Source organism: Mesocricetus auratus, unplaced genomic scaffold (assembly GCF_017639785.1).
Source record: "Mesocricetus auratus isolate SY011 unplaced genomic scaffold, BCM_Maur_2.0 Super-Scaffold_100676, whole genome shotgun sequence".
NCBI lineage: Eukaryota > Metazoa > Chordata > Mammalia > Rodentia > Cricetidae > Mesocricetus > Mesocricetus auratus.
This window is the reverse complement of record NW_024429266.1, coordinates 41,173,618-41,198,811: the sequence shown is the minus strand read 5'-3', so window position 1 is coordinate 41,198,811 and position 25,194 is coordinate 41,173,618. Positions and strand designations below refer to the sequence as shown.

At 40.5% G+C, this 25,194-nt stretch overlaps 1 protein-coding gene across 2 annotated transcripts in view; it reads right to left on the bottom strand.

Moving 5' to 3' along the window:
* Window positions 1–7,326: 7,326 nt before the first annotated feature.
* Window positions 7,327–25,194, bottom strand: part of Pla2g4a (phospholipase A2 group IVA) — a 145,923-nt gene continuing 128,055 nt past the window's right edge. For both annotated transcript variants that reach the window (XM_005073467.4, XM_021229195.2), the window contains exons 16-18: window positions 19,882–20,077; window positions 18,459–18,616; window positions 7,327–8,924 (exon numbers count right to left, since the gene is read on the bottom strand). In XM_005073467.4, coding sequence (XP_005073524.1) covers window positions 8,793–8,924; window positions 18,459–18,616; window positions 19,882–20,077 — 486 coding nt within the window. In that variant the 3' untranslated portion in view covers window positions 7,327–8,792. The remainder of the gene's footprint in view (window positions 8,925–18,458; window positions 18,617–19,881; window positions 20,078–25,194) is intronic.

Here is a 25,194-nt window from a genome sequence, read left to right as displayed (position 1 = left end):
AAAATAGCTGCAGATACAACCATTGCTGTTTTCTGATTAATATTTTTCAAGGCATAATTTCAATAAAAATTATTATTGAATATTATTGATCAAATAGTTTACATGCTGTCTCCCACTAAAATGTATACATTTTAACACTGGGGGAACTCATTTATTTTTCATTTATTTTTATCACTAGTTTTGAGGACAATACCTTGCACAAAGGAGGTACTCAGGAAAACCATTCCCACTTCACCCCAATGTCTATTCCACTTATAAAATAAGTGCATGTGTCCAGTAGACAGTAGACACTTCATGGTTCATCTGTGAAAGGCCATGGGTAGAAAGAAAATCTTTGTCTAGTTCTACACATCATAGAATTTTTGTAGACTGATGTGAAAGACTTCTGGATATCCCAGCAGGTAGAGAGAGTGGGGGAAGGGTGGGTCCAGCTGGTCTCTTCCTGGGACTGAGTAGGATGCTGAGTGTCAAGGACTTGGACTCTCCCTCCTAATAGTTACCAGGGAGAAAATACACAATGAGTCAGGAGACTTGAAGCAGGATCTTGATTTATTCCAACAGGCAGGAACTTGTATAGGGCTGAGGTAGGGGATGGGAATCTTAGGATGTGGAAAGGTGACATGAGGAGTAAGGGCCAATAATATTCCAGCAAGCTGGCAGGGGGCAGTTTTACATCAGGCCTTGCGGAATCATCCCCACGTGGAGGTTACAGGCCAGAGACAGGTTGCCAAACCCTAGCCAGGCTCAGGAGGTTACACTGGGCCTCGAATCCGAGTCTCTTTAGGCTCAACAAAAGATTAGGTCTTTGTGAACAGAAGAAATAAGCTTGATAGAAAGATACCAAGGCAAGGAGCCCCAATGATAAATGAGGACAAAATACTGATGGCATGTACCACATTCTTTTCAGGTCAAACCCTAGACTGGACACCACTCATCACATAAACTCAAAAATGCCTCCTTTGCCTGCTTATCTGAATTCTGTTCCTGTCATTTGCATCTGAGATAGTCTCAGCAGTGGTGATTAGAGGGAGAGGCCTTAGGCCTGTTTTGTGCACTTCCTGTTATAATTTGCCAGATGTGGGTTTTGGATTCCTCTTGACTATCTTCATGTTTCTTAATTAAAAAGGAACAAAATCAAAAGGGGTACTTATTAATCACCAAGAGGATTTATTTATTACTAAGGCAATGTCTGGAAAAAAGATCAATTTATTGCAAATGTTTCCTGCAGGTTTGCAGATTTCAGGCAATTAACAGGGGCTGCTATAATTCACACAAAGAGCATTCATTGTGGTGCCAATAACTCATTTTGATGAATTAGGCCCTGATAATGTTGAATGTTGGGAGAATTTGGAATTTTAAACATCTTGAGTAGCACAGACGCTAACTGTACACCACAGTTGGTGTGAAAGCTGAGTGGGCGAGCTGAGCCCAAGCAGCAAGGAGCTCTAGCAGAGCCACAGAGATGGAATGGAGGCCCACTTACATGGGATGGGGTTCCTGCCACTTAAAAACAATGACATGAATATTCAGGGGAAAAAAAGCAGCATTTCTCGCAGGAAATGAAAAAGTTTAACATCAGAGAAGACTCTGAAGTGCGGTCATTTTCTCTCAACACAAACTTGGATACCATGGCAACCAGTGAGACCAGAATCCTTTTGTTTCTGTACCAAACAAGTCAGACAGCTAATTTTAAATGTGTTTCAAAATCCCCTCTTATTGAATTAACAACAACAACAGAAGGCAATGTTAATGCTGGGGTGCCCAGTCCTGTCTCAGACGGGGGAAGCAAGGGAGGACAGGAAGGAAGGTCCTAAAACTAATGAAGAGATGCCTCTATCTCGCGGCGCATCTTCAGGGCAATGGGATGGGGAGGAGAAAAGCACCGCCGATGGTGTGACCAATAAAAAGACACGAGTTATGAGAAGACAATGTAGAGTGATGAGACAGAATGCTACATGCAAGAAGGCGAGAGAGCTGGCGAGAGAAGGCGGGAAAAGGAGCATGGTAAAACAGCAGAGGTTGGACAGCAGCAAGTTAACTGTGTCTCCTTGGAGTTTTGACTTTTTCTGAAGTGAATGAAAATCCACTGGGAACTTTTAAATACATGAATGGCCATCAAATTTTCACTAAAAAAAATAAAAACAAATCTTTTGTTTTGTTCCTGAGGAGTAAATCCAGAACCTTTACTTTGGTAGGTACTCTACCCTGGGGCTAAAGTCATAGCTCTGAAACCTGCGTTTTTCCTAAACCCAATCTCTCCTTCCACCATCGGTTCCAGGAAGTTCAAACTCAAGTTTGTCAGACATGCTGGGCAAGTACTTTTTCCAGCCGAGCCATCGCACTGGTTAAGCAATCTGCATGTCTAAGAGGAAAGTCTGAGAGTAGTTTGGAAGCTGGATTGGGGATTGGTGAAATGCTACAATGACACTCAAAAGGGTAGCGTCTTCTGCCATATTGTGACCATCAATCATTGGTGATACTTTTCCCTAGCATTACACCTAATACAGTCATCATGTCATTCATTCTATCATGATTCCCAAGAGCTGATAAATGTTGTCACTAAGCACTCCATGTCCTTGGATGTGCTTAGAATGTTAATTCAGCACTATGCCTGTAGTATCACAAAATTGCTAGTGCCTAAACTAAGTACTTACTGAGTGAGCACACAGGCTGACTGGAGATCAGAAAAGATGGGTTAATCATTTCCTGTGTGGAAATATAGAGCACAACGTTATTATACACTAATAGTGACAGAAGGGACCTGAGTCATGGTCAGTTCAACAGAGGGGCATTTGAAGCTTCACATACTTGAGGACACTAGCACAACTCTCTCTCTCAAAGAACTAGCCAAAAGAGAAAACTCAAATAAGTGAACTATTAGTGAATAGAGTGCAATAGATGATTAGGATGTGGTAAGAAGGAAAGCTTGGGGGTGAAAATAATCAGCCAGATGTTACATAAGCAGTAGGTATGAGGGGCTTCTTCAGTCATTAGATGTTTATATTCTTTTCAATATGAGATCATTTTACTTATTACCTTCTTCATGTCCTTTTAGCTTAGTCTAAAACGTTACGGGTAGTTACGATCACTAAAAGGCCCCCTTAGACCAGAGCAAGTGCTCTGTTCAAGTCACAGATGTAATTAGTATGGTGATTTTTAGCAGCTAGGTAAAGGGTGGAGTCTACTTAAAACAGCTTCCTCCCTAACCAGTTGCTTAAGCTGAAATACCACCCTCATAGATTTGTTATCATATGTTAACAGACATCCTCCTTAAAATACAAACAGAACTGAAGAAGTTTATACTCTGAGTTGGAAAGTACCAGGAAATCACTCAAACTGTGCCTTACTGTCCACCGAGGAAACGGATCTCTGGAAGTCACACCCTATAAGTAAGTGATAAACACCAGGACAAGGAATTAATCACAGGTTTCATTTTACTTTTGGACAAATCTAGCCAGTAGGGAGATTTTCATTATTTGGAACTGTGTCATGTCTAACTCCACTGACACGAGAGACCCAGAGGTGACTTTCAAGCCACCTCAATTCCGATCCATTTGTGTGACTGACCTGTGAAACTGAGCAGGGGATGAAAGTGTGTCCAGATTCATCACTGAACAGAGCATGATTCAAAGGCCGTATCTGCCAGGAATTTTGGAAGGGAGCGAGGCAACGTGAAGAACGTGTTTTCAAACCAAGCTATTCAGAGATGACTATAATAATGTCATCACCTCTGTGTTGAAGGATTCCCTTATAAACATTTACTCCACAGAATAATCTTACTAAATTTTTCTAAGCTTGATTCTAGCCCTCGGTTATGGTTTATGTGAAATATCTCCCGTAGGTTCATGTGTTTAAGTTCCCAGATGGTTGTGTATTGGGGGGAATTATGGGACATTTCTGAGGTGAAGGCTTATTAGGTGAAAGCGTATTAGAGAAAATGGTCTGTTGGGGGGCTGCAGACTTGTCAGTGCTTTCTGGACCATGGACATTGTTGCAAGCCAATGAGCCAAACCCTGCCATGCCTTCTCACTATGATGAGCTATGTCCTCTCAAGCTAGGAGCCAGAATAAATTCTTCTGTGGTGTTTGACCACAGGGGTCAGAGAAGACATTTTTCCTTAGGCAGTATAGATAAAGTCTACATTCTGATAAAGAGATATGCATCTGTTCTCAACTTATACTCAGGTCATTGGATTTCAGGGCAGAATTCCCTGTTTGCTTTTATTCTGTTTCATCTGATGAGACTTGGCTGGTTGCAGGATATGAACAATTCACTTTGAAAAATATTTTTGAAGTTTTATAGTCTCTTAAACTAGTATGTCAGTGAGTTGGTGCCCCAAATCCACAAAGTCATGTTAAAATGCACGGAAAAATGTAGAAGCTAAAAGGAAGAAATAAGCTCAATTTAGAAGAAAAATAACATGTCTCCTAAATCCCATTTGCAATTCTGTTTATCTTTTAAATATTCTGCCTGAAGGCTGAGGCATTATGAAAACTTCCCATATAACCTAGTTTTAAAGAACAGTCCACAAAAGCAATGTGTTTATCATTTGTTACTTCATGAGTTACATTTTTTTTCTTTCTCTTTCACAAGGTTGTAAACTGTTTCACACAACACTGAATCTCATGAGCTTTAGTCCATCTTAGGTAAAATTAAGAAAAAAGTAAACCAACCTGGAGGTTCTTTTTTGAGTAATGTGTTAAAAGAGTATACTTTGTTGACCCTGAGAATAATAAAATAAAATAAAAGGAGAGATAAGCCCAAGAGGTACATTTATTGAAGTCTTAACTGAAAGAGAATTCTGGACTATGAATGACATCAGAGAATGGCCCAATCTTGACATCAGTAGACTCTGTACCTTACTTGAGTTAATCATAGTTATAAGTTTCCAAGAAGGCTGTCATAACCACCCATGTCAACGACATCAGGTCAGAGCAATTCTCAGAGAAATGAAGAGAGAAGCACGGGATCTGGAGGATGGGTGCTAGCACCTAGTAAAGGGGATCTGGAGGAGTCCTAGTTACTCATGCCAAACATGGCATCTAACATGTCTGAGGAACAAAAAACACACATAGACCTACACTGGTTAGAGTCCAGCCTCCCCAAAGGGGAGGCAATTTCCCACTCACTGTAATTTTTATTGTTACTTATTTTATTGTTCACTTATTGTTTGGTGTTTCTTATTTTGTTTTTATACATATATAGCCAAGCGTGGCATTAGTTGGATTTGTAAATAGGCATAAATCAACAGGTGTCATAAAACACTTACCTTGAACTATTAGAAAAATTTTTGAAAATCATGGAGAGAAATTCTGTGGAAATGTTACTCAGTGATTTATTTATTTGCTTTTCAATATAGAAAAATTAGAATTTACATTGATCATTTATAGTGGTTAAAGAGGAAACTGTTGATATGAACAAAGGAAACACTGGTTGGTGTAAATCCCTTTTAATTTTGAGAGACTCCTCTGATTGATATGTATTGCCAACATTGTGATCCACTTGTGATATTTCTGAAGCCATGTCATGCTCACAGGCATTCAACTAAGATGTAGAGATATTTGGTCCTCTCTCTCTCCCTCTGTCCCTCTGTCCTTCTCCTTCTCTCTCTTCCTCCCCCTCTTAGAAACATGTTGCTAAACCCAGGCCCTAACTTTCTGGATAATGTATATCTATTAAAATAAGGATAGCCTGCAAAAAGTTCCAATATGACCATCAAAGCCAAGATATTGATCAGTGTGTGGTGGTATATACCTGTCATCCTTGCACTGTGGAGGCTGAGATAGGAGGATTGCAACTTCAAGGTCAGTCATGGCTTCAATATTAATTTTAGGGTAGCCTGGGTACATAAAAAGACATTGTCTCAAACACATTTTTAAAACCAAGATGCTAGCTTTATTTCATGACTATGCCCGGAGCCTCTGACACCGCTCAGGTTTCAGTGATTGTCCCATTGAGATTATTTGCAGGAAGAATTCAGTACAGAACCACACAGTTTTCAGTTGTCACATCTCTTGAATTTTCAAAACAATTCTTCAACTTTTCCTTGACTTCGCTGGCTTAATAGTTCTGAGAGCTAGTTACCCTCTGCATTTCTCCAGTTTGGTTTGTCTGGTACCTCTGTGTGACTAGATTCAGATAGTTCCTCTCAGGCAAGATGACCCTGAAGTGAGGGAGTACTGCTCTGTATTCTAGCAGGCAGCCAGAGGTCTCTGATCACCACCACTGAAGCTGTTACTTTTGACTAGCATCTCAGTTATCCTAGTACACAATTAGTTTTATAAAAATGTGCCATCACGTTGAACCTTTTTTTTTTATAAAGTAGGCTTTCTAGGAGATACATAAATGAACAAATCAGCAAAGCTGCATTAGTTCCTGTAGTTAACTACAAGTGTATGAACAAGTGATCTTTCACAAGGCAGAGGACCCCACAGTTCAGACATTAATTCAAGTTTAGTAACTATCTGGTTGTGTTCCTTCACAGTGATATTTGGAAGAATAAATGAGATATAAACAAAAACATTGCCCTGAGGTGATCTCCAGCACCACAATATTTTTTTAAAAAAACGAACAGTATTGTCAAGTTTTGAACAAATATTATTTTCTGTGCTGGGCTTGCAGTCCCTTCCTGGTTCCTAAAGCACATGAGGTTTCACTACAGCGTGGTGGCCTGTGCTCAGCCCCGTCTTGGGGGATGCTCAGCCCTGGATGCTCACAGCTCATATCTTTGCTGTCATGCCACTTTTACATTATAACTCTCCAAGGTCCATTTAAAGTCACACAAGTCTAACACCTCTCATCCCCTTTCCATTCTTTATGTATCACTCTCTGACATACTTGTTTATTGTTGGTTAGTAAAACTAATTATGGACCAGATACAAGACATCCCACAAAAGGGTTCACATAAATGGATGACTTACAGTTGATATGTTACTATTTTTAGAGGTTCTGGAAATGGTAGGAGGTGGGGTTTGGATGGATGAACTAGATCACTCGAAGTGTGTCCTTGGGAACTCTGTCATGTCCTGAGAGCCTTTCTATCACCTGTCTGCCATGAGATCCATCTAGATGACATGCTCCTGACTCCATGGTATACCAAGAATCCAACAAGCAACCAAGAGTCTCAGTCAATCCTTCGTTCTTTAAACCGTTTACAGCAGGTATTTGCATAGTGATAAGAAACGTAGCTAATACGTCTCGAATCCCCTAGGTAGGTATTTTTTCCAGTGTTAATCAATATTATGCCTCCCAGACCCTGCAGCATGCCAATGGGGGTATGGTGGGCACTCATTTGTCTTTTGCATAAATCAACTTAAAAAAAACATCAACCCTTCAGCTTTTTCTTTATTGCTTTTTGCCTTTGATCACAGGAAAGAATATGAAAGGGAACAAAGGAACAGAGCTTAAAGTTAACTCAAAGAAAAATTAGCAGAGGAAGTAGAGGAAGACTTTACGTTTGGAGGGTGACTCCTGAAGCATAGCAGTCAAGCTGCTCCTGAAACCAAGGGCTTGCAGTAGAGGTTGTCCTGGAGCACGGATTTAATTAAACCAGACACAGCCCTCAACACTGCCCTGGGGTCACCTGTTCTGGTTGGGTAAGGAGTCCAAGATATTATCAGCAGAGTATTACAGTAGATGTTGCTACACATTTTTACACAAAGAAATATAAATTAGTGCCACTTACAGAACAGATTATATACACTTTCCCTTTGAAGAAAAAATGATTAAAAAGTAAGTTTCAGAGGGCTTCAATAGTTAACAGCACATACTGCTCATTCAGAGGATCCGAGTTCAGTTCCCAGCATTCATGTCAAGTGGTTCCCAACCACCTATAACTTTGACTGAATGAGATCCTGACACCTCTGGCCTCTATGGGTGCCTATATTTATATACACATACCCCCCCACATACACAATTAAATTAAAAATAAATCTTTAAAATACTATAAGTTTCACATTTGCATTGCTTGAAATCAGTGAATCTGAATAACAAGGGCCAGGAAGATGACTTCATGGGTAGGGTGTTCACCACATGAGCATAAAGAGGTGTGTTTGGGTCCCCATGTGAAGCCAATGTTGGCAGTGTGCATCTGTAATCCCCGCACCCTAAGGTAAGATGGGGAGCAGACCCAAGTCAGGCCCTGGAAACTCAAGGGTAGCTGCCCAGCATACATGGCGACAAACAGCAAGGAAACCCTGTCTCAAACAATGCAGAAAACAAGGACTAACATGGAGCTGTCCTCTGACCTCCACACATACACATCATGGTCCCAGCATATCTGCCGTCGACCACACATAGACATGTACATGCACACATCATATACAGAACACTGAAACAGAAAGATTCTTAAAAAGACAGTAAAAGCGCAGGTCTCTCATGGTAACTTGTACATCCAAGTATTTATTTCATATGTGTATATATAAATTCTTAAATAAAAAATAGTGTTGTATCATGGCATGAACAAATCTAGTTTGTGAATAACATTCACACACAATGGGAAGCCTTACTTACTGAGCTGAACTATTAAATACTTTAAAACGAAATACTTTAAAAAATTGGTGAGGAATGTTTAAAATACAGTATATATCCCTATGCTGCTGTCAGAAAATTCAAACTGACAGCAATTGTTGCTAAGAATTACATATCCAACACCATTTTCCACTTAACAGGCAACTAAATCACTTACACTCTGAGTACCAGACAGTCTCTTAGGCTCAGTAAGACAACCTCTAATGTGCATTTGATGCCAATCGTCATGGAATTCAAATGGCTTGACCTTTCCATCACACAGCCTACGGCGTAGGTTTACTTAGAAACTCCTTGTTGAAGAATTTTCTTGCCTCCACATTACTCAGCGAAACAGAGCAACGAGATGGGTTCTGTCGTCTGTATTCAATGCTCTCAACAATGGCATCCTTTATCACCTGCCAGTGGAAACAGAAAACAAATGATTAGCAAAGCTATGCATCCACGAAACATTCATTGAATGAAAACACAAGCCCAGTTCTCTTTTCTTAGCCTCCCCGTTTAGAAATTTATTGAGAAAAATATGATTCTTTCAGGCCCATGTCAATGCAAGGTCTCACTATTACATTCTTGTGAAAAGGACTCCCGGCACGTTCCAGGTGAAGAATAAGATCACTGCAACGAGGTAAATTTATGTTCCATCTAGGTTTCACTAGGAAATGATAATATGGAAGGAAACATGAAATTTAGAATTTGTGTTTTTGAAGTTAAAGAGGGAATAGGAGAACACAAAGAAGGGAGATGCCCCCTAGTGGAGAGAGAAGGCATCGATCTCCAGGGAATTATCTATTTCTCGGATTCTCATCAGCAGAGAACAAGTGTCCTCAAACTAAGAAACACCAAGGTTTAGAATTTTCCTCATAAAATTAAATAGTATTTTCCATCCAGAGTACCTCATGCTTATATAAGTTAATGATGAACAGAGGTAATATACATTGTTTCTGGTATGAAATGAACCTTGTTAGGAATTTTAGCAGAGAAAATGAAATTAGGATTTAATCAGCGCCATTATTGCCCAGCTGGGGAAATGCTTTGGGAGTGGGGTGGGAGGGTGTGCATTATGACTCTGCTACTGTTTCAGAGCCCCATAGACACCAGGAAACCTCCCTTCCCCCAGGAGCTATCAACAAAATGGATGTTTGGGACATTAGAAGCAGAGGTGAGTTGCAGGAGTATTAGAAAGGGCCCTTTATCCTGTACTCCAGAGACTGTTGCATAAGTTCCAAGCACTGACCATATGCTTTTAGCTCTACAGTGTGAGTAGGAATCTTTGGCAAGTGCAAAGAGCTCAGGACCTATGAGCGTTCCTCCCACTCAGGTCTCATGTGGCTCATCTCGTCACGGAGGCATGCACAGAGAGCTTTTCCCAATGCAAGCTCACTGAGCAAGTATGCTCTAGTGCCTAGAACAGAGAGATAGGAGGGCTAAGTTATGAACACATGGAGTCAGCACCCAGCAACTTCTTATCACACCCATTGGCAGGAACCTCGGTTTCTTCCAGAGTGGCTAACTAAATAATATGTGATCATGTTACCAAAACAAACAGAATTTATCACAAAACTCTGGGTCTTTCATATACTTTTAAAAAATGAGTTTGTCTCTGCTTGTGGAAACATGGCAATATTACTGAGACTTTTAAGTAGACGTATGCAGAGCCCATTTTCCCATGAGTCAGGGAGACATAATTAATTCTGTACCTCAGATCTGCTGAAAAAGACTGGGGTCAAAGACAGGCCTCCTTAGTCCAGTCACACCCAGGCTATGTAAAAATAGATGGAAATTAGCCTACATTCTTGAGATTATTTCTTCTTTAAAGATGTTACATATTTTTGTTTTGTGTATGTATTTTGCCTGCATGCAAGTGCGCCATGTGTATGCGGTGGAGTCCAGAAGAGGGAGCTGAATCCCTTGTAAATATTTCTATAAAGTGTGATTTGTCACATGGGTGCTGGGGACCAAACCTGGGTCATCCACAAGAACAGCACGTACTTCTACCTACTGAGCCATCTCTCCAGTCCCTGTTTCTTTGTCTTAAAGATGGGAGGAACATTATTAATCTTGGGTTGCTGGGGTTTGGAGACCATCAATATAAAGTTCTGTGAATGATGACTGGCACAGACAATGATTCTGTAACAGACATGTTCACATGGTTGCTTACAATCTGGGTGAGATGAAAGTTAGGAAGCTACTGAATGAAAAAAGAAAAGGAACATGATTACTCCTAGGCATGGTGGAGGAGAAAGTTTATTGTAGATTATGTAGGAGAGTCTAGCCAGAGTCAGAGACATCTGGGAAAGTCCAGCGTGAACAATATATTGAGCCATGAATGGAGAGGGGGTAAGGGAGAGGAGAGCAGAACCAGGTGCAGCAATCAGGAGGACCAAAAGCATAATAAAAGCAGGTACCAAAATGGTTGGAATATACAGGGAAGGGCAGCCCAGTCCCCTGTGCTAGAGAGTTCAGGGTAGGGGGGCAGGGTATGTCAGCCACACCTTGTAACAGGAAGGGATTGAGGGATTCTGGGAGATGCTGGCAATCAGGTCAACTTTGATGTGTTAAATAAGCAACTCAGCAGTTTGGTCAGGGTTTCAGATGAAGGGGGAAAAAGAAAAAAAAAGAGAGGAAAGGAAGGAAAAAGGAAAGGGAAGGGAAGGGAAGGACAGGACTGCTCCTGGACACGGTGGAGGAGAAAGTATCTTGTAGATATGTGGGAGAGCATGGTTAGAGGCAGAGCTATCTAGGAGATCCAGAGTGGATGTGACCAGACTGAGCTGGGTCATGTAGGACACAGGGGAGGGGTGTGGCAGCCAAGAGGGCAGAAATACAAAAAGTGTAGCAATCGAAATGATTGGATTACACAGGGAAGAGCAAGCCCAGTTCAGGGTAGAGGGTGGAGTCTGCCAGCCACACATTGTAACAGGACTGAGGGATGCTGGGAGAAGCTGGTAGACAGGTCAGCTTTGACATGCTAAATAGGCACCTCAGCCATTTGTCCCAGGTTTGAAACTTAACAGCTATGATGATTATAAGAAACAAACATGAGCAAGAATGGAGATTATTGCCTGGTGTAAACAGGGAAATCGATCCTGCTATTGAAATGAGCTACTGTATTTCCTTGTAACTACTTTCTTTCTAGCCTCCTAGGTTACAATGCTACCATTTGGTTTCTGCTCCTCCAACTGTATCCCCTTGGTGCAAAGAAGTGCCTGGGGAAACACCACAGCAGAAAAGTCCCTAGGGAATTCTACATCAGTAATGACTGCTTGATGTTAATTCTTGGCAGTGAATTTACAGAGAGAGAGAGAGAGAGAGAGAGAGAGAGAGAGAGAGAGAGAGAGAGAGAGAGAGAGAGAGAGAAAAACAGAGAGAGAGAGAGAGAGAGAGAGAGAGAGAGAGAGAGAGAGAGAGAGAGAGAGAGAGAGAGAGAGAGAGAGAGAGAGAGAGAGAGGAAAAACAGGGCTGTAGTTCAGGGCCCTGTGTTCAATCCATAACACTATAAGAAAACAGAAGGGGGGGGAAAGGCAGACAAATAAGTGAGTTTACCAAAATGTGGACCCTGATCTTTTTCCTAATCTTTAAGCCTTTCTTATAAAGGAAAACCAACATTTACATTTATAACTGAAGAAACCCAAATCATTTGGGATAAGAATGTGCAAGTTAAACCACTAGGTGGCATGTTAACACTGTGAAACCACTGCATGGGCTTCTCCCTCAGAACACAGCCTAAAATGCACCCTAGGAGCTGGATGCTGCCATGCAAACAAACAAACAAGCAAAAAACTCAGTAAGAAATCACTCATTAACTGTAATTCTTTTAGCATGACACATGGTATGTCTGGGTGTATCTATTATGTCATATCTCTACCTTCTAACTTTTATTTTTACCAGGAGTCAACTTAGAGGGTTTATATAATTACTTCTTTCCTTCCATGGAATTCCAAATCCTTCTTGTCAGGGTTATTCTAGCAATATTCCATGTATGAGAATCTCCTTCATCCTTACTGCTCACCCAAAGTATGATCCATGCTATCTATCTTTTACTGCACAATTCAAGCTTGCTGATTTTTAAAAACAGTTCCCTTAATTTTTCAGCAATATGGGTAGATAAATGAGAAAAAAATTAAAACTTGGAAAATGAGATCTTCCTTCCTCCCATTAAAATGAACAATTTTGGAGGTGTACAGGTGAACTATTGAGCTATTTATAGACAAAAGTGAAATGCTTACAATATCAATGTTAGAGAAAGCTATGGCGTATTTTGAAAAAGGAGTAAAAAGCTACCAGTATACCAAACAACTGCTATTTTCATCAAAATTACTGTGAATTTTCTAGCTAATGTCCACGTTCCCATGAGATCTGAAATATGATGAAAACAGGGAATCTTAGTGTTCTATCCTAGCACTGTGACTATGAAAGGTACTTAAAAATATTTCTTAAATTAATAAATGCCCAGAATAAACCATGAGGAAATGCAACCAGAGTTAAACACATATGGTTTTATAAGCATAAGGGGTAAGCTGTTTTTTCCATGTGTAACCATACAAAGCCAGGGATGGAATGTTGTGGTAAAAGGGAGACACATGGAAACTGGTTGACTAGGGTAGAAAAGAAACTGTGGAATTTGGGAGATAGATGGTTGACAGGAAAAGAGTAGGGAAGATTTATGATCTCAGTCCAGTCCCAGCTCCAAAACTGCTGTAGGATATTTGTACACTGTGTGAAGATGTATTGCTATGATGTACACTGTGTGAAGATGTATTGCTATGATGTACACTGTGTGAAGATGTATTGCTATGATGTACACTGTGTGAAGATGTATTGCTATGATGTACACTGTGTGAAGATGTATTACTATGATGTACACTGTGTGAAGATGTATTGCTATGATGTACACTGTGTGAAGATGTATTGCTATGATGTACACTGTGTGAAGATGTATTGCTATGATGTAGCAATATGATGTAAGATGATTTGCTGGCTGGCAGCCCAAAGATAGACCAACAAGAAAACTTTGCTGCACAAAACTGTGACTTTTGGGATTTTGCCTAATTAATCCATCACTCAATTCCCTTGCCTGTAAATTAATACACACACACACACACACACACACACACACACGTGCATGCAGGCACACATATCCATCTGTCCTTCATGCTTATTAGAATATTTAAGAGCAAATATTTGCTCAAATATTTCCTTGTTTGGGTTTTTTTTATTTTTCTTTTTGTTTTATGTTTTCTGACTGAAACAGAGTCTCCCTAAGGATCCCAAGATGCAAACTCAGGATCCTCTTACTGCTTCCTGAGTGATGAGATTGCAGGTCTGGGCATTTATTCTTTTGGTCTTATGCATCCCTGTAATCCTAAACAGTGCCCAGCACAGCTGATAATAAAGGCACATTCAACCAACACACACAGGAGATGGGAGGAGATCGAGTAGAACACGGAAGGCAGGTGAGTTAGGGGCTGTAGGAGTTCAGAAAAACACACCCTCAAATGACAGCCTCAGAAAGAAAAAGTCTTGGAAACATGTTCTCCTGCCCCTGTTCTATTGTCTCCGGTTTCTTTTCCAGCCTCTCACCTCCCCAGACCTCCCACTTCAAAATTCCCTACCCCATATCCAGAAGGACAGAAATGCTACACAGAGAGCAGAAAAAAATTTCAAACACCTCTCAGGTTTCTGTCAGAATTAGTCCCTCACCATTTCAAGCAACCATATTTCTATACACCTGCCCATGTATCACAAAACCTGAAATAAAAAAAATAATTTGTAGTTTATTTTAGAACTCTGAATCTTTACTCTGAAGGGTTGCATGTTGTGTAGAGCTATGCTTAAATGGGCATTTAACTGGTTGATCTGTCTTTTGTTTAGGGTAATGGGCAGGAGAAACCACTCTCTTTCCTGGGCTGCATACCTAATAAAACAGGCCAGGATATGCAACAGAATGCAGATTGCTGCAGTTATTATATAATTGCAGATTATATTTTTAACAGTCAAAAACCTTAACTTGCACCTAGAAAATGTAATCATAATGATGAAATGCCATTATACTAAGAATTAGCTGCTGATACTTCTGATACCCACTTTCCCCATTCTGATTAACACCCAGTGTTTAACACTGTGCTGGGTTAACACTGATTCTCATCTTGTCAGGATCTAGAGTCATCTAGGAAATAAATCTCCGAGCACAGCTGTGAGTAGTTAGTTGAGGAAGTGGGAAGAAGCAACTTATGTGGGTATCATCATCCCATGCATTCTCATCTCACAGCTTTGTGACTGTTGACGAAATGTGATCAACTACTTCATGTTCCTGCAGCCATGACTTCACCACCATGATGGATGACTCCTTTGATTCACGAACTGAAATAAACATTTCCTGCTTTCGTCACACACTTTGTCATAGGAACAAGAGAAGTAACTAATAAAGCACTTCATAAATTATCTCACAAAAATTTAAGCCCATTGTTATGCATACTGGCATGTGTTGAATACAGTGAAGAATAATAGTACCATAGAATTTGCCTGAATTTGTCAACTGAATTGATAACTGAATGAGAAGAGAAAACAAGGTGACGCAACAAAGCACTGTACAAGAGTCGTCCGAACGCATGTTCCCTCCCGATCAAAGTGGTGGTTTGTGATTCTACATGCTACACAGCCAGAAATGTCCTGACTGCAGGCTTCATGGCCAACAGCTCCATCTCCAACCAGAGACACCTTTATCCTGACCCTCATTATCTTCAATCAGTCAATGACTTATAAAAATAAATAAATGAAAACTATACTGCATGTTCAAGTAGGGTGCCGGGCATTCTGTCACTCACTATCCCTAGAGCACAGAAAATAAGTAAGTCACTGTTTAAAGAGTTTATAATTTATAATTACAAGCAAAGGAGAATATGAAAACTAATAATAATTCTCTATTATAGTAGCAGTTGCAATTTCCTGAGTGCCTATTATATCCTAAATCCATAAGTTATTTTAACTAAACCCCCATCCTAATCTTATAAAATATATCATTATTTCCCCTTCCAAAAGAAGAAAATAATCTACCCATCCAAGGCCACCCAATTAAGACACAGATAGACAATGACTAGACACTCAATCTGGTCTGATTGCCTCCGGATACCACATACCACATGTCCACCAGTCTAAGTGACTATACCTTGCATCTCTAGTAAGGAAAAAATGTAAATCCCACAAAATTCCATAACTGTAAAAGCACTGAGACAATGTTCATCGAAAAGGAATTCAGGAGGACTGAGTAAGCACAGAAAAATTGATGCTAATAAAAAATCCAGACTTCTGTCAAAAAGTGAGCTAAAGCAGAGGTAAAACTTCCTAAAGAACATCCCAGGAAAACTACCAACAGGAGTTCCCAGCTATTAGATACACAGTGGCCTTTTCATAACAAAACCAGCTCCGAGAACAAATTGAGGAGACACACCTTTAAGGCATGGAGGCTCTGTCCACAAGGGTGAAAACTGTCTCAAGCTTTAATTGATGAAAGGCTTTGAAATCTGTTTTATTAGTTTCTGCCACCTGAAAACCACTCTGGTGATCCCTGTGCAGCTGCTTAAGCACAAGTCCATGCTCTGCTCCACGCAGTGGTGTGGGTGGCTTTAAGTGACTGAACCCAATGCATTTCCCAGCATCATGTGCTCAGCAAAACTTTATTAGTTTTTTTTTGTATCACCACTTACCAGGGACTTTTATGATAAAATGGGAGGGTTTCTAGGATAAATGATATGCAAGAGATAAGATATCAGTAAAAGTGGAATAAGATACGCACATCCTCAGAAGCTATTGGTAACTGACAGAACATGCTGCTTTTCTTCAAGGATATGACCCCTGGTAGGTTGAACACTCTCTAACAGATAGTCCACACCCAAGAATATATAAGTAGCACCAACTAGACCTGATTGGGTTAAAAACATGAGACACAAAGTTGAGTGTGTATATGGATCTGGGAACAAACAGTCTGTGGGCACAATGATACTATAAAAACACAATGTTTGAAATTCCCATAATTTCATACGTATATATTACCATAGATAATGCTTAGCTAACAGTTTGTGAAGAATCAATGTTTATTGGACTATACTAAAGATGGTTATTTTGGAATTCAGTTGAGTTTTGTTCAGGCTTTAACTTTGTCATGCCTTTGTCAAACAAACTACCTTGTAAAATATGTAAATAGAACCACACAATTGCTGACAGCACATCCTTTCACAGGTCTAATATAAACAGGGACTAAAATAGCAAGAGAAATACAGTTGTTTAAAATACATATGTGAGTGTGTTTATTCCTAAATTGGATAGAGGAATTTATAATTACTACAATTCAAGTTTTTGTTTTTTTTTTTTTCATTAAGGATGACTTACCAAATTTAACAGATATTTTATTGCAAGGAATATATGTCTATTAGTTTCAAACCAGAAAATAGGAATCTCCTTAGCTCTCTGTTCTTTTAGTGGGATTAAACTTCATAAGGTACAACTCTATCATGGGGGCTGAGAGATTAAGAACTCACCCTGCTTTTCCTAAAGACCTGAATGTAGTTCCTGTCAATCAGGGAAGGTACCTCACAATTGCCTGTGGCTCCAGCTCTATGGAGGTCTGACACTTCTGGGGGCACCTGCACTCACATACCCCCTCTCACAAACACACATAAAATGAAAGCTAAAATAAAATAAAATGCAAATTTTGACAATTTCTATGTGTTCCTTGGGTCACAATGCTCATTTCATTTCTCTATTTTCTTTAAAATTTAACTGTCACCACACAAATAAAGAAGCATGAAGATTTTAAATATTCATCCCCATGTAAGATCTATTCAGCATATGTCAATTAAGGAAATAATGTGTTGCGATTTTTGATAAGTGTGTTATGTATTAGTCATTACATGCTGGAAAATACAGGCCAAAAAAAAAAAAGGAATTTTATTAGAGGAACTGAAGTTTATCCGGAAATTTTTCATATGATTACAAAACTGTACTGATTAAAAGCAGCATGGCCACTATGGCATGATTGCATTTGACCTGTCTTAAACTGTCTCATGGAAAACTAGAGAAGCAAGCACACTGATGTGTCAAGTGTCACTTAGCACAGAATCTAGTTAAGTTCTGCAGAAACGGCACATCTGTGTGTTCTTTGGGGCCATCCATAATCTCTTTAAAAAAAAAAACAGAAAATCAGAGATGATGCATGGTTCCAATTTGCTCTCTTTTCCTATTTTCTTTCTTAATGTGCAAAATTCAAGCAGGCCAATGAGCTCAGCTTTCACAACTGATCAGAATGGGTTAGATGCTGTGATTTGGGCCACAAGCTGATGATTTCAACCACACGACAGTACTCTGACATGGTGCACTTAGCACTAACCAATCTCAGAGACAAAGACTTCTAGCAGCAGGGTTGCTAGTGATAAGAATGCTTGATAATGAAGGAAAAGACTTGCTTCTGAATGCTCTTTCTCAAAGCACATGGGAAAGGGTAAAACTGCAGGAGGCTCTGTTGTATTGGACAATATTGTCAGGAGCTACAAAACCAAGCACTTGAAAGCTGCTTTCATGCAGTCAACAGCGAGACTTCTGCAGGAATGGCACTCATGCTCCCTTTCCTGCCTGTACACTGCCTTTCCAATACTTCCCTCTTTTCATAAACTATTAGCATGAAATGAATAGATCGGCAGAGCTGGGAATGAACCCTTATTCCCCCAAACAATCATGTAAAGTGAGGACTCTGATTAGCTGCTGACAGTGATGTCATTATTTGTGAATTCTGAATATTCTTTTAGAGGTTAGTGAAATAATTCATATGAAACAAGACACAATGTTGTGGATATGGTAATTCCCAAGACTTATTTGTCTTCTTACTGAATTCATGTGTTTGCTAGTAACTTCTCATGTTAACAGTTGTGGGAGATACTCACGTCAATGTTGTTCAGCGTATTGAAGTACATCAGATCATGTAGCCTCTTAAATGCTTGATTTGGATACTGAAAGTTGAAGGTGGAAAATGGCGATTCGGGGTCATCAAAAATGTCAAAGTCAGCTATTTCTTTCTCCTCTTTGGTTTCCCTTGGGACACCTATATGCCCCAAAAAGAGTATGAATCTTGCTTTCAAAAATTAAAAAAACTCTCTAAAACATACAAACAATCATGAATACAGCACTGAGAGTCACCAAAAAGGCTATGATTTCAAAAGAAAAACCCAACCGTCTGCCCCAGTTAGCCACACTCAAGTTGGGATGATCCCTAGCTCCCTTGTCTGCTAGTACATGGATGGAAAGGATGACTCTATGGTCTGGGTGTTCTGCCTTGCACTTTCCCAGACGGGTCGTGTTCCTCTTGGGGTAGCTGGCTTACTAGCATGCGCCTTGCTGTCTGTATCCTTGCCTAGTATCACTTCCTCACTCCCTTACAAATAAACTGCTTGTGCTTGAATCTTCTCCTGAGAATCTTTCTCTGGGGAAATCCAAACCAAAACATTGAGTCCTCTTCAAGCCCCAGAAATCCCTGTACTTACCAACCTCTTGGTTTCTTCCTGAGAACTAACAGTAATAGAAAACTGTCTAGGTCGCTTTCAGTTTGAAACCAGGGTTTCTATTTGAAACTGAGGTTTCCGTTTGAAAAGGAAAAGTGCCAGCCTGCTTCACTTCTCCCATATGAGGCATGCCTCACAACTCCACACTTACTAAGTTTTTATCACTCTGAGAAACCTAGGGAAAAGACCTTCTCTTCTGTATCCCCTCACCCATCTTTTTATCTCTTCCCATTCACAAAATAGAGTACTGCATCTTCTGAAAAACATTTAGCATTTAGTGCCCTTAAGCATCCTTCTTCTGTTAACAGGTATCTCTTAGGATGCACAAAAGTCCACCTTCTCCTCCAGAGATGGAAAAACACAGTAAGCATTCCTTGAACTAGATTCTCCTTTGCTATAAAACACAATGTGGAACCCAAAATGGTCAGCCATGCTACATTGATAGATCACAATTAGTTCTGTGATCAACTCATATTCCCAGAGGTTTTTGAATGATTTCATTTTAAAGACAAGAGCTGTTTCACAATGGTGAAAGTCAAACTACTTAACATCCTTTTGTAAACCCATGCCTCTGAATGAATGCTCTAGTAATTTTTGCTGAGCTTGTCATTCACTTTTCAGTTTCTCTATCATGAGGAACTTGAAATCTTGGGGTAAAGAAGAAGGAAGTACTTAGACTCTCAGGTCACAACTATCTGTCACGGTAAGAGAAGTACTCCCTGTAGTCTAGTTCATGGGATAGTGTCAGTGTAAACCTGCTCTGTATCAGGCACACGGCCAGCCAGACTTCAGTGTCATGGAAACCTACCTGGAGCCTTGTACTTTCTGAAGTTGATGTTGGCCAGAACAAAGTGGATAATGGTAGGGCAATCGTTCTCTACATCAGGATTCTTGGGTTTAAAAACATAGCACTCCTTCAATCCTTCCCGATCAAACACATAAGGATCAATCTTTGGAAAGGGGAGCTTATTCATTTTAGCCCACTTCTCTGCAAGTAGAAGTTCCTGCAAGGACGAGAAGGATGAATTTAGAAAAGGTCAATCTTCATGTCTTCAGCTATGAGGGTATTTAACCTCCCAAGGTTTAAAACCTATTCATATAGTTGTAAATATTTTGGACCCATTGTTTTCCTCTAGCAGATTCATATTCAATTCAGTTCATGAATAAATTTGTCAAATGCCTGCTATTTACGCAGCCTGTGCTGAAAATTGACATAACCGTATTGGGTTTGTTTAGAGAGTAATTTTAACAGCCCCTTGATGCAGTTTTTTGGGGAGAGTTGTTTGTTTTGTCTTAACAACTGCTGGCAGAAAATAACACCTAGTGAATGTAGCATGATGGACAGACTAGCAGAAAAAAACAATGGAATCTTGAAATTCGCAGGGAAATGGATAGCACTGGAAGAAACCATCCTGAGTGAGGTAACCCAGTCGCAAAAAGACAAACATGGTATGTACTCACTCATATATGGATTTTAGATATGGATCAGGATAGTGCCAGTCTGCACTTCCACAGATAGAGAGTCTGGGAAACAGGAAAGAACCTAAAAGATATGCATATATGCATAGTACCCAAGAGAAGAGGATGGAGACAAGATCCTCTGAATGGATGGGGAACACGGCGAGGGGAGGGGAGGGAGTGGGACCTGGGAAGAATAGAGGGGGTAAAGAGGAAGGGAGTTGGTCATGGGGGAACAGGAAGTTGAGGGGTGGGGGTAGAATAGGGGGAAGAGGGAATCATAGGATCGAAGACAGATCAGGCACCAGAGTGACCTCGAGTGATCTAAAGGTATAACATCAATTGGCAAGCTAAGCAATAGTGGAGGGACCACCTCGAATGCCCATTCCTGATAATGAACTTGATGTCTATAACCATCCGGGAGCCTTCATCCTGTGACTGATGGAAGCAGAGGCAAACACACAACTAATCACTGAACTGAACCCAAGGAACCCAGTGACAGAGAGGAGTGATGAGCAAATTGGCAAAGAATGGGCTGGCAAAACGAGCAGAGACAGCTGATCTGAACAGGGGAGTGCTCTTGGACCCCAGACCGACAGTGGGGAGGCCAGCATGGGACTGATCTGGACCCCCCAAATGTGAGTGTCAGTGAGAAGGCCTGGGCCACCTATGGGGCCCTGAGCTGTGGATCAGTGTCTATCCCTGGTATACAAACTGTCTTCATGTGCCTATAGCACAAAGAGAGATTCTCTCTCAGCCTGGACTCTTAGGGGAGTGCCTTGACCCTACCAAGAGTAAAATGACAGACTCTAGATATCCCCTATGTGGAAGGATTTGGCAATAGGGTGGGAGGGAGGGGGGGAAGGGGAGTGCGGGAAGAGGGGAGGGAGAGGGAACTGGGATTGACATGTAAAACAAGCTATTTAAAATTAAAATAAAAAAATGATAAAAAAAAACCCACCACCACCACCAAAAAAAAAAAAAAAAACTGGCTTGCAGGGAAGCCTGTGGGGGCATTTTCTTTTCTTTTTTTAATTTTAGTTTTATGTTTCAAGACAAGGTTTCTTTGCATAGCCAGGGCATTTTCTTAAACAGTGACTGGTGGAGGAAAGTCTAGCCCACTGTGAGTGGTGCCACTCCTTGGTCAGGTGGTTCTGATGTCAGAGCAGCATGCCTCCATGTCCTCAGCATCAATTCCAGCCTCTAGATTCCTTCCCTGAGATCCTGCTCCAACTTCCCTGGATCACAGGCTGTAAAATGTTGCTTTGGGTCATAGGGTTTCTTCCCAGCAATGGAAACCCTCACTAAGACACCATGTTACTGGATTTTATACCTGTTATCTCCATCATGGTGCAAAAAAGTATCAATTAAATTGTTTTGCTAAGAATGTGAAACTCAAGAGCAGCTCACCATTAACTTCAATATCAACAAGTATATCTGGTAAGATTCTTTCTAGAGAAGATACTTTTCAAAGCAATCAAGTTGTAGGTTTTTAAGTAGCTATTCCATGCAGTTAGGTTTTACAGCTTTTGGTGGTGAATGCTCCTAGCTATTTGATGGTTTCATTTCTTCTATGTATGATAGCACAGCACATTTCATAGGATTTTGTATTACTATTTAATTGTATTTTAAGGATGGTTCTTTTTTTAAAATTAATAATAATTATTTTTTTATTTAGGTTAGAAACAATCTTGTTTCACTTGTTAATCCCAGCTCCCTCTCCCTCCCTTTCTCCCCGGCCCTCCCCACCAGGTTCTCCCAGTCCTCCACCCAATCTCCACTCCAATCCCCAGGGAGGGTGAGGCCCTCCATGGTGGATCTCCAGTAACTGTCATTTCATCCAGGGCAGGGCCTAGGCCCTCCCCCAAGAATCCCAGCTGGTATTTCATTGTGTTTATTTTCAAAATTTGTAATAAAACTATGCTATATACATACATACATAGGCTTTGTCGGCACTTACTTATAAAAAGGAAACAGAACTTCAGGCTTCAATGCATTAAATCAATGAGTTATGAGTTAAGTGAGAAAATCCATCTCAAAGAACATGGTGGACAGCAACTGAGGAAGGCATTCAATATCCACTTCTGGCCTCCACGCACAGGTACATATATGTGCATGTATATCACATTTTCACATGAATACATCCAACATGAGCACATTCCTACATACCACACTGATACACACACACACACACACACACACACACACACACACACACACACACACACTTAACCTGGGGAATCAATGTGGAAGGGTGTCAGGAAAAGATTGACCTTGTTTCTTTTTTCTATGCAGCCTCTGAGGCCAGAATAAATAAGTGGTGATATAGCACCACGGTGTAAAACCTCAGACTGGGCCCCATGCCTGAGTCCAAATGTCAGTTCTGTAGCCTTGGGAATGTTTCTGAGCTTAATATTCTTAACTGTAAAACAATCTGAATTAAATGAATTAGCATTTTACAACACTTAGACCAACATCTACCACACAGTAAGTACTATACAAATATTGAATCAATAAATAAGTACAAATAGAAGAAAAAAGTGAAGAAAACAAAAGGAAAAGAAAGAAAGAAAAGAAGGAACCAAAGTAGAGAGATTCCTAAAGAGACAAAATTTTGGGCAAACGACTAAAATTACCCTCTTTTTAACTACTCATCACCTGAGTAGTGATGGAGCTGAGGGCAGTCAGTGAGAATAGTTTAATGGCTCTCAGCATTACAGCATCTAGACCCTAACAGGTGAGGGACAGTCATCAAGTGACCTTTCATATAGATAACTGTAATCAGTGCTATAAATGTGACACATTTATAGAAGATTGTACAGTAAGCCTACACTACTTCCTTGGCATATTTGTTTTTATTTATTATTATAATTATTATTTATTTTTAAATTTAAATTTAAATTAGAAAAAAGGTTGCTTCACAAGTCAGTTCCAGGTCCCTCTCTGTTTCCCTCCCCTCCTCCCATTCCCTTCCCCCAACACCCCCAATATCCCCTCATTTCCCCAGGGAGGGTGAAGCCCTCCATGGGGTATCCATAGTCTGTCATTTCATCCAGGGCAGGGCCTAGACCCTCCTCCAAGAGTTCAGGGTGAGAGTGCATCTCACAATGTTGGATGAGAATCCAAAGTCCATTTGTATACCCGGGATAAATACTGACCTATTGCCCAAGGCTCAATAGATTACCTAGGCCTCCTCACTGATACCCACATTCAGGGGGTCTTCATCAGTTCCATGCTGGATTCCCAGGCATCAGCCTGGTATTCAAGAGCTAACCCTTGTCAGGTCAGCTGTTTCTGGGGGTTAAACCAGCCCAGTCTTAATCCCTTTGGTCATCATTCCACCCTCTCTGTTACTGGTTTTCTTGAGTTCAGCTCAGTGCTTAGCCATGGGAGTCTGCCTCTTCTTCCATCAGCCACTGAATGAAGATTCTGTTTCCCAGCCTCTCGGGCATGGGATTGTAGGCTGGCACTCCCCAGATCTATGTCTAAAATCCATATATGAGAGAGTACATGCCATGTTTCTTTTTGTGACTGGGTTACCTCACTCAGGATGGTTTCTTCTAGTGCCATCCATTTGCCTGCAAATCTCAGGATTCCATTGTTTTTTTCTGCTGAATAGTAGTCCATTGTGTAAATGTACCACATTTTCTCTATCTACTCTTCAGTTGAGGGGCATCTAGGTTGCTTCCAAGTTCTGGCTATTACAAACAATGCTGCTATGAACATAGTGGAACAGACATCCTTGTTGTATGAATGGGCATCTTTTGGATATATGCCTAAGAGTGGAGTTGCTGGGTCTTGTGGTAGGTTTATTCCCATTTTTCTGAGGAATCTCCATACTGATTTCCAAAGTGGCTGAACAAGTTGGCACTCCTACCAGCAATGGAGGAGTGTTCCCCTTTCACCACATCCTCTCCAGCATAAATTGTTGGTGTTTTTTGATTTTAGCCATTCTGACAGGAGTGAGATGGTATCTCAGAGTTGTTTTGATTTGCATTTCCCGGATGGCTAAGGATGTTGAGCACTTTCTCAAGTGTCCTTGGCATATTTGTAACTCACACAATAATTGGTACTGAGCCTCTCACTGTGTCCTACTCATAAGAGAGGATCTGAATTTGGACTTTGGATGTCTTTAAGTCAATGGTAAAAATAACTAAAAAGTAATTTAACACTTTGGGAAGGCAGAGGATGGCCATATACCTGGGTTGTAACAGGCCCAGCTTAAATGAATATGTGCTACCTCCCAAGACTGCCTAGACACTACAGTCAGCAGACATCCAGTCACATGAGGCGGACTTAAAATACACCCTGTGACACCACTATCATCACTGTGGGGACTGTGAGATAAAGATAGCATGAGACTGAAGTCTATGCTATGCCTGAAATAACCAGCTTCTGCATACATCTCACCTGTATTTCATCTGCTTCTTAGTTCTCAGTAATACACTCTCAACCTCTGCAAAATAAAACCAATTACCGCTGTCTTCTTCACATGATAGCTGTGATGATTAGAGGTGAGGAATGAAAATCTGAGGTAGACAGCAAGTGAGTACTTTAAACTAGGACCTAAACTTCAGAGAACATACAAAATTCGCTGCTTTTGGTGTTTCACAAAAGTCATGAACTTTACACGTATAAATGTTCATGTATATATAGGTATATT